The sequence below is a fragment of the Loa loa genome (genome assembly GCF_000183805.2).
Source record: "Loa loa unplaced genomic scaffold supercont3.298, whole genome shotgun sequence".
In the NCBI taxonomy this organism is placed as follows: Eukaryota; Metazoa; Nematoda; class Chromadorea; order Rhabditida; family Onchocercidae; genus Loa; species Loa loa.
In genome coordinates this window covers 71,027-81,835 of record NW_018108478.1, presented here as the reverse complement: position 1 = coordinate 81,835, position 10,809 = coordinate 71,027, and the positions used below count along the sequence as shown (strand labels likewise).

The window sequence follows — 10,809 nt, the reverse complement described above, 5'->3', positions numbered from 1 at the left end:
TTTTCAGTTGTTATTATTTATTGAGAAGTCAAAATAACAATTACAGGCCTTTTTGACAAGCAAGGAAAGTAAAAACTTCAACCAAAGATCAGAAATTTTCCATTATATCCATGAAAATTCCACAATAATATTGGAAAGACCAAAAATGATAGATTTTGATCAAAGATTTTCATTATATTCAGGTGGAAATTTTAATAAGTTAATCAAAAATTTGCAAATTATAGCGCAAATTTTAGTTTCTAAAACGAATCTTTTTTCATTATCAATATTATCATTATATCAGTGAGAATCTTTGAAGAAATTGAAACATATTTTGAGCGTAAATTTCAGCACTTCAGGTAGCATAATTTAATAATTGTAATCTGAGGTATAACACAATTTAAGGTAGCGCTAATCGGATATAGCAAATAAGAATAAATAATTTCATTAAAAATACGAAGCTAATTCTGATCGATAGCTGATTCTAATTGATGCTGACCGATCATCAAAAAAGACAATATAATTGAATGAAATTTGCCAAGCAGTACTTGCATAAATGATAAAGTTAGTCAAAATATATCAAAGTTAACTTAAAAAGATACACTCCACTACCTCCCCCTCCATCCTCTTCCCTCAAAAAAAAAAAAAAAAGAAAAAGAAATGATAAACTATCAATAAACCAGGCGTAGGTTAGACTATCGTTATAGTGACACTATTATTTTACGATTGTATCACCTGCTTATACCTGATATCCGGATGATAAGAATTCATTAAAATTCGTCAAATAACCAAAACTAGTTATTTATGCTTCTCATTTTACTTGTTTTAGGTGCTCACGGAGAAATCATCGACTAGGATAATTCCTTTAAGCGGATGAACAGGTGTTCTTTCCAGTAGCTTCCCATTTTGTAAGCATTAAATTAAGCTAATGGTACCTTGGTCAACCTTTCATTATTTAAGCAAATGATCAACTTGTCATTGTTTAAGCATTGAATTAAATTAAATTTAAATGATGACTATCATTTTGTAAGTATGTAAATCGTCACTTCAGGACTGGAAATTCTCGAAGTTACAAATAAGACATTAAGTAGAAAATGATACAATGGGAAATAAAAACAGTATAAAAAGTGAATAAGCCCTAAGGGATGTTATGCATTATCTATAAGCTTTCAATAGCTTAATAAATTCAAATGAATTCTTAATCTTAGGAAGATAACAAATGACAATCTTTGCTGGATGTTACCATTGGAAAAGGAGTAATTCTTCGGTTCATTATTGACTGTTTTGTAATTGATTAGTGCAAGTATGTGAAAAACTTTGACGAATTTACAACTTTCGAATAATGGGGCAAGAAAATGATAAAATAAGATGAATTTGAATTTGAAATTCATTTTTTGTTTTGTACACAATTTGTCTATTTAAGAAAAACATACAATTTTGATAAAACATGCAATTTTGTTACACAGTTTTGATCGTATTTGAGTAAGAAAAGAAGACAAGTTAGACTAACTTAGCTGCTATATTAATTAGACCCAAATAGTTTTAGTGAAAAACTTTCAACTAAACATTTTAAGGATGCATGCTACATGAATGTTGACCATTGCAATCAGATCTCAGATAAAAATATTTCAAAGGTCAACATAGTTATAACCGATGTACATGATGGTCAAAAGATGTCATCCAATTGTATGCAAAAAATGACGCAATTGAACAAATTAGTATTTCTTGTTAACGAAAACGGTCATCTTCAATATTATACAATTGGTTATTTGAGCATCTCTTCACTAAAACAGAAAACATGTTTGTTGGAATTGTGAAAAAAAAAAGGTATTGTTAGAGGAATAAAATGTGGACACTTGAATCTCTTAGACTATTTTAAAATTTATTTATTTTTTCAAGAGATTACAGTATTGCTGACTTTATTAATTGTTTCTAAACGATATGTTGCATTTCAATTTTAAAATGTTTCTTCTATCGCTTTTCATTTTTTTTTTATTTTCTTTTTTTCTAGTGAAGGTTGATCAACAAATAAATGTTTGGATTGGTTTTGGTATCGATCAATTGCAAAAATGCAACAAAACAAATTTCATTTCGACAAATTGCATTATTAGTTTCATTTTTGATCAACACAATTTAATAATAATCGATTGATTTTGTTGTGACATTAAGGAAAAAAATTAATCGATGGTATTCAATTAATTGATTAAATAAGTATAAATGCTACTGGTTAACATTTGAAATCATTACCAATTTACTTGAAAATGGAGACTTTTAAATGGATTCCCAGTTAGTTGGGAGTTCGGATTTGATAAGTAAGTAATTAAGTACGTTATTTGCTGTCTCAGAATAATCAAATTAATTTTAATTAACAGGCCAATTGTTATCTATGCATCCCAGTTAAAATTTGTTCGAATGCTACTTGGGATTTGTTCAAAAAATGAAAATTTGAAATGGAATTTTATTAGGTTATAGGTATTTCATTGCTTTATTTGTTGTTTAAATTTCAAATATATCACTTAGAAATCGGTTAAAATTTGTTTCAAATATTAACCTAAAATGTGTTCAGCAATGATTTATTAAATTGTAGATATTTCATTATCCTATTTACTATCTACTAGTAAATCATTTAAAATCATTTAAAATCGACCTCAAATATTAGCTTAGGTAATCAATTCCCGACAAACATTTTTGAAAGCAGTAATGTGAAAAAAAAAAGAAAAAGAAAAAGAAGACGGATAGTATTTATACTAACATTGTCCATTTCCATTCTTTTCTTCCATAAATGACAATTGGATGATTATGTTTTAGTTTGGTTCATTTTATATTATTTCTATTTTATAAATATTTATTTATTGGATATTTTATTCGATTTTTTAAATGTGTTCAATTGTCATTTTAATTTAAATCAATTGTTTCTATCAAATTTGAAAGGTTTTCAAATTCTTGATTAATTTTTCAACATTAATTTGATTTGTCTTCTTGAATTTTTAGTGATAATTCTAAAATTAACAGGAAGAGGCGAAAATTGATTGTGAAATGGAAAGAGATTCAAAATCGTAAAAAAGGATTTAAAGATTTACACTTCTTCCCTTTTCTCTCTAACATAAATTTGAAATGTTAAAACGAAACTTTAAAATTAAAGATGATAATGAAAGATAGGAAAAGTAATTTAGAAGTAAATGCTAAAGTTTACTTAATTTCTTCAATTTCTCACATATATAGTTAATATTCATTGAAATAATTCCGGTTTTATTGTTCATATGCATTATCCGGATATACGGTTAACATTTATTCACTCTTAATTATAAATGAGAAATTATTTGACAACATAATTGTGAATGTCTTAATATGAATGGACAATGAATGTGTTTATGTATGTGTGTGTGTGTGTGTGTGTGTGTGTGTGTGTCTGTCTGTCTGTCTGTTTGTCTCTCCGTTTGTCTGTGTGTCTATCTGTGTGTGTCTGTGTGGCTGTGTATATATAAAACCTGTTATGTTTTATTTGATTAATTGAATGAAACTAATTGCTTTTGATTTTACGTATACAAATATCTTATTGTCATTTCATCTTTAAATTTCTCATCTTATCACTTTATTTATCACCCTTATTGTTTTGTTGTTTGCGTAAAATATATTTTATTGTTATACGTTTGTATGTAAGAATTAATAATACAATGAATAAATTTTATTTTAATTTGATATTTTTTGCTCATCCAAGTTTACATGAAATAAAAATTGTTGAAAATTAATTTTTTAAATCAAATCAAAATTTTAATAATTTTTAACTCAAATAATAATTTATTTTAGGCGAACCTTAAAATTTAAATTAGGCTATATGCTGTAGCTGGATTATGGAAGAAAGGAAATTATTTTTAAATGAAATTGAAATGAATTAAACTCTAAATTTAATTTAAATTTGAAAAACTGTCATACTTTTGCTTCGTTCTGTATCGTACCATTTTCTATCCTCAACTAATAATTCATTTTTATCCCGTCACTAAAATTGATTATTTTGATAATAAGGTTATATGAAAACTACGCAAATTTTATATTGCTTTTAATTATTTTCAGTTTATACAAATATTATCAGATGTATCTAAGAAATTTTAATGGATTAAACGACTAAAATTCGATTAAATCAGTTAAATCATTTTAGATTAAATTTGTTAAATATGTCATATTAATTACATGTATTCCATCCAATTTTTTTTCAACCATTTTCTATCTGTTTGTCCTTGTCGGGATAAATTCATTTTACATAAGCATTTAACATAATATAGTAGATATTTGGAATTTGATAAATGAGCAATTAATTACGCTGTTTACAGTCTCGAAATAATTAAACTTTAGGGAATTACTGTATTTAATTGGAGTGTTCTTTTTCTCCCCTTTTTCTTCTTTGTTAGTAAAGCATTTGTTAATTTGACATGTAATCAGTAACTAACCGGATGTAAATCAAGCTAACAGGAAATTAGCTCATTCGGAATTTGAAATTTCCCGTATTTTTTTTCATTATTTCTCCACTCAAATAGTTGGATCAGTTTTTTAGTTGTGAAGTATCTGTTTTGGAATTCCTCAAATTTATCGACAGCGATTCGATATATAGAATTGGAATTTCTATAAATTCCATGAATGAATATTTCCGGAATATCATTAACTATTTTTCCCGGGCAATTCCGGCATCCTTACTAAGCTATCCAAAAAAGAAAAAATCTGATTTCAAAAAGCCTTTTTGATCGAATATGCAGCATTTTTCAGCTGAAACGTGCAAAGGTAGAGAAGTCAATCCGGTTTCTATCCGGATTTCCTACTTTCCTAAATAGCAAATGTGTGATTTAAAAATAAAAAAATAAAAAGAAAATAGTGTTAAGACAATGATATGATGTGCCAGTTGAGAGAAGCTGAAATGTGTAAAGAACAACAATTTATAGATTGTATTATTTATCGACGAGTCAGTATTTTCCGTACGCTTCGCCAGAAGGAAACTGTACACAAGTCGCCCGACACACACACACACACACACACACACACACGCGCACACACACACACACACACCACACACACAGAAACATACACAAACATACACGGGCATATACCACATAAACGCAAATACACACATACAGACAAACAATATACACACATACATGCATACACACACACACATACACACACACACATACACCTACAGACACATAAGCATACATACGTAACATTGATGTACACACCCATCAAATCCTATTAAATTGTTCATTTCAATGTTTTCATCTTTGCTAATAGTTGTGAGATTTCAATATTTGTAATATACTATCTGCGCATAGTACATTTTATAGGATTTGTGAAAGATGAAGAAGTAGTCTTTGTGAATGTTTTGACCTTTTCAATATTCATTAACTCCAAAGGGTTAACAAAGAATATTTGTCTCGCCGCATGTTTTGACCTCTCGGCAATATTTGTCAACATATTAGGGTTGTCCTCTTTATTCAGTACTTTTCTCTTTCGTATCACGACATGGCAATATTGAAGAAGGATGGAGTGGTTTGTCCATATATTTTTCATTTTTTTTTCTTTTTTCTTTCGCAATTCTAAATTTGCACTTTAATTATGAACAGTTTTTTAATTGAATTATTACCAAATTTCATCCTTTATCGTTACAGTTATGCATAAGTTAAAATGTATGTGTGACATTTGCAATTCAATGTGCTATCGTAAATTTATGCAAATTTCTAATATATTAAATTTGGAATGAAAATTTCAAATTTATTGAACGAAATTAGATCATTTTTGTCATTTATTAATTTGGTATACTTAATTAATGATATCAACTGATGGATGATAATTAAAACAGTAAAGACTTTGAAGATTTATCCATTCATTTAAAGTTTAATTTGGCATATAGCTGGAGTAGAATCAGAAGAGAACACATTCTGAGGAAAATAGATAGTTGTTTGGGAAATTAATTAGATTTTTTAGATCTGCCAAATGTGATATTTCTTAATGTTTCGCATGGGAATTAGCAAAACCATTTTATTAATTTGATATTTGATAATTTTTCTTATCATCAGATTGACAGTTATTGCATAATCAATTCAGCCATTTCATTTACCTCAAATATTCCGGTGTTTTTTTTTCCATAAATCATCTCTGCCTGCCTTCTTCCTTCAAACTGGGATATGATCAAATTTCTATTAAATATCTGAATTGAAATTATTCATTTCTGTAAACTGTTAAAATTTCACCAAAAAAATTGCGTTCGCTTTATAAGGTGCAAAGTATTTATTTTAAAAAAAAAAAAATTTATTCCTATCTATTAAAAAAAAAATATTCCTATCTATTTCTTTGTAAATAAGCTTAATTAATTAATCATGCATATTCTCACACTATTTCTCCTTATTGAAGTGGAAAAAAAGTAATAAAATGGTTGATGATTAGAAAGCTTTCTATGCTATAAAATTTTAATTCCATTCATTTTTTTAATATAACTTATTCAGTATTTAATTTTATGGTGATAACATTGCTGCTATATACGTATGTGTGCGTGTACAAATATTGCTGGAAAAAGAAATTAACATTTGTCTTGATTTTCCGGTTTTTCGGTTTCAAGAGACGGAATAAATTTTTAATTATTCTGTTTACAAAGGGGGTGATTAACTTATTATCCAAAATAAAGTAATTTAATATAAATTGAAAAAACAATTGTAATATTTCAACGTAGTATTTGTAAGGAATAACTATAATAAAAGATAAATGGAAAAGTAATTGTAATATGAAAGGTAATGTGCACTGAAATTTGCATATTTTAAGGATTGAGAATTAGAAATTGAATTTGTAGATAAATTCCAGCATTGTTATCGTATTTACTTTTACGATTTCTATTTGTTACATTTATAGCGTATAGCTATAACAATCATTTATTTCTTATTTGCTTTTCCAACCTCAAATAGTTATATATTGTATTTCCTTTTCATGTTATCATTTAAATTTTGTTTAAGCTTAAAATTTTGAATTTTAGATTTTTAAGCTCATACATTTTGTTTTTACCGTTTTTTGTTGACTTAATACTTATTCACGGTTCAAAAGTGTTCGGTAATAGTAGCATTTATTTCAAATGTTCCTTTCATTTCAACAATTAGGATTTATCACACTTTGAAGTTTTCTGTAGAATTTAATCTTTACATTTCAAAATTTAGCTTACAATTTGAAAATTACTTCACAGGTATGACGTCGTCACGGCAAGAGGTGTACACAGGAGCACAACCGATGAATACCATGGTAACAACGATGACCAAAACAGATGATGGTCAATTGCAGAATCGTGAGTATTACTTTGGTCACCGTAGTTTGAATGGAACTTATTGTTACCAGTTGGCTGGTATTCTACGAATTTTCGAAATTGCAAGTTTTTATTTTTGTGAATCGTAAAAAGATGAAAGAAAGAAAAGGAGAAGCAAGAATTAAAGTAATCTCTCAGTTAAATAATTCATATAAATTTTGTTTCAAATTAATTCTTCAACATCAAATATTCCCATTGATTTAATAATAATATTTTGGATTAAAAATGAAACAATCGTTCATGATGAAAATATTTTTCAGATATTAGGCTTACTAATAATATCATCAATTGTATCAGTATATGGTCCAGGACCATTTAAAGGAATTCTTTTTGGTCAAACATTTTTACTTATCTTTGCTGGTATTGCTGTTTGCTTCACATTCATTTTTTTTATTGTTTTTCTCTTCCAATTACACGAAACTCATCTTGACTTTTGGCCATGGAAAATCTCTGTAAGTTTCCATTTACAATTAATTATAATTTTAATTTGAAAAGGAAAGAAACAAATTAATACGTAATGTTTTGGACAATTTCTCGGCAATATTTCCTAGTGGCAGCCTTAGTCTAACCTAGCTTGTGTCCAATTAATTTAGTTTAAATATTTCTAATTTAACTCATTTGTGAATTAAACCCTTAATTATAGCAACAAAATCTTTATTTTCCCTATCCTTTTAATCATACATTTCTTAATGCAGTTTGTTGAAACGCTAAAATTACTGTAGGATTTTTTATACTTCGTTCTTTCATATGATTCTCTCCACTTTTTTTTCTTTTTCAATTTCGAAACTTTCAAGAGCTATTTCATAACATTTAATCTTTTTTTTTTTTAAAATTTTAGACGCATCATCGTTTTATTGTAGGATTTTATGTTTTCAATAACCGCATGCTCATCGTATATTATTTTGGGTTTGATTGAAGCGTACTATTCGACAGGTGCTTGGTCGAATAATTGTAATGATATTGGCTCAGATGGTATCATTCATAATCATTGTCGAACCATTTATGAATGGGTCTTTGCATCGGTAATAGTCCATTATTTTTTTTCTACTTTTTTTTAAAATTTTGAATTTGATTTTTACTCTTATATTCTTTCACTTTTTTTGGTTTTGGACTTTTTCATTTTAAATTTCATTTTTAAATAGTTACTTTTGCAATTTAGCAATATTATGAATATTTTGTAATAACCATTCAAATCTTTTGCTTAAAAAACACAAAGAATATTAATACAATACAAATTTTTGTATAAAAAGTTTTTATTCATTAATAAAAATTGAAAATTGATTGAACTGATATTACGCAAAAATTTTTTTCAGCTTCTATCATTTTTCAATGGATTTTTATATGGAATAAGTGCATTTTTAGCTCATCGTAATCAATATAGTTAATTAGTGATTGATTGGCTGGTTGGCTAATTAATTGGTTAATTGACGATAATTCGATAAAAAAGTGAAAGAAAATAAAAATGCCTGATTTATCTTTTAAAAGAAAAAACAAAGAAAGTGATAAAAAGAAGGTATAAGATTTTAAGAATTTTATATTATGCGATTATTATTATGAAAATTGCTCGAGATCTAAGGTCAGATCAAATTAGGGGTCAAGTAATACCATCCAACAATGTTGGAAAATTTTGGGAAATTGCATTAATGCATGCAATAGCACTGTATCATCATAGAAAATGAAATGATTATTATGCAATTCTATCACTTCCCGGAAACCTTGTCAGTTTCTCTCAGATCGAACAGTAATGGTTATCCTATTCCGGTTCCGGCACAATATTACTTAATTTTTATGCCTTGTTACTCCAGGATTTCGCAAAAACTTTTCTGTTGCATATTCTGATTATTTGTTTGAAATCTTGTTTATATCATATATTACTTGGCTGATTTGCCCATTTCTTCATTCAACTGATAATAACAATATATGAATTCCACGTAAATAGCGTAACCTTTATTTGCCTTTTTTTTTTTTTTGTTTCACTTTCTGTATACATGTTAATTGTATGGTAAAATTTATTTCAGAAGGAAATAAAAAAATTGAAACGTTTTTTGCTAAGTTATGAGTTTTGAATATTTGCTATCTGTTTAGGTTCAATTTAAAATTTTTTAAATTTGATGATATTATAGCTATTTCAAATGACATTATGTACAGCATGTGTATATTAGTTAATAAAACATGTTTAAATTAGTAAATGTTTAAAAGTCCTCGGTTTTGATTTCCACTAAAAGTTAATAAAATTGTTTCGTCAATGCTTTTCCCCTTTCTTGGCCAAGGATTATTAAATCGAGCTTAATTAATTAAGTTGATTTAAATGGAACGATTTCATGGCTAACAAATGAGCCTCATTCCAACAGCCACGTATCCACGGATCGTCCTTCACGAATTAGCCACCTAAAAACCTCTGTAATTAGTGAAAAACCGCTAGTAATCATATATAATTAGCACAAACTATCATTCTACCCGCTGTACTAATATATTTTATATGATTTTATCACTAGCACTTTTTCAAATTTTTTTAAACAGCTCCCGAACAATAGTTCTCTTGGCATTGAAAACTTCGGATTATCTCTATTTCATCTAGGTTACAAAAACATCTTTTGTACCTGCATTCGATCCAAGTCAGAAAAACACCTTTCATATCTTGATTTCGACCCAAGTTATGCAAGACCTCTTTTGTACCTTCATCCAACCTAGCTATACAAAATACCTTTGACATTATAGTTTCAAAAACTTGGCTATGTTTTTGCTGTACTGACAAATACATATTGACGATAAGCATTTTGTTCCTTATTATAGCTACATTTTCTTAATCACATGGAACAGCAAATTTATCTTTGAAAAAAAGGCACAACAAATATACATACATAAATACATATACGTATGCGTGTATAAATTATTAAATATTAAAAATGCGACTAATTTTTGAGTTAGAACCTAATTTTTTTTTAAAAAAAAAAGAAAAAAAGAAAGAAAAAAGAGCAAAAAAGAAGACTCAAATTTAACTTTCACAAAAAATTTTTAATATTTCACAGTAATTATTCATATTAAATTAAAATTAACGAAAAATTGTGTGATATTTGAAGAGAAAAAAATTGAATTTCGCATAGATAAAATTCTTCCATCACTTTTCATTTTATTTATAAAATTTCTTTCAAGTTTTATGTCCATTTTTCCTTTTTTTCATGCTAGCAGTTTGTTCATTCATTATTTAATCCATTCAAATCTCTATTTGGCTATTATTAGTTATGTACAGTACAGAAGAAAGCTAACTTCCTCGCTGTCCATATTTTCTTGCTTAATTTCCTTTCCGCCCGCTATTTGGAGTTCACCGATAATTATTCTCATCAATTATTTACACCCAAAAAAAAAATTATCATAATCATCAACAAATAGTAACATAGCAAGAAAAAAAAAGTAATAACATAGCATAATTACAGACAAAATTAACTGTTTTTCAAAATGTTTCCCATGCTAACAACGAAAAAGTATATATATATATATAT

At 27.3% G+C, this 10,809-nt stretch overlaps 3 protein-coding genes across 3 annotated transcripts; all 3 read left to right on the top strand.

Annotated features, from left to right (window-relative positions):
* Window positions 1-1,565: 1,565 nt before the first annotated feature.
* On the top strand, window positions 1,566-2,130 carry LOAG_09262 (hypothetical protein; the record flags this gene model as incomplete). Its single annotated transcript, XM_003144790.1, has 2 exons — window positions 1,566-1,779; window positions 1,991-2,130. The coding sequence occupies 2 exons, from the start codon at window positions 1,566-1,568 to the stop codon at window positions 2,128-2,130; spliced, it is 354 nt and encodes a 117-aa protein (XP_003144838.1).
* Window positions 2,131-4,861: 2,731 nt separating this feature from the next.
* Window positions 4,862-5,221, top strand: LOAG_09261 (hypothetical protein; the record flags this gene model as incomplete). Its single annotated transcript, XM_003144789.1, has 1 exon — window positions 4,862-5,221. One exon carries the CDS (start codon window positions 4,862-4,864, stop codon window positions 5,219-5,221), a length of 360 nt encoding a protein of 119 aa, XP_003144837.1.
* A 1,969-nt stretch (window positions 5,222-7,190) lies between these two features.
* On the top strand, window positions 7,191-8,694 carry LOAG_09260 (hypothetical protein; the record flags this gene model as incomplete). The annotated part of the gene is made up of 4 exons (XM_003144788.2): window positions 7,191-7,375; window positions 7,577-7,761; window positions 8,170-8,331; window positions 8,623-8,694. The coding sequence occupies exons 1-4, from the start codon at window positions 7,195-7,197 to the stop codon at window positions 8,692-8,694; spliced, it is 600 nt and encodes a 199-aa protein (XP_003144836.1). The 5' UTR covers window positions 7,191-7,194.
* Window positions 8,695-10,809: the final 2,115 nt, after the last annotated feature.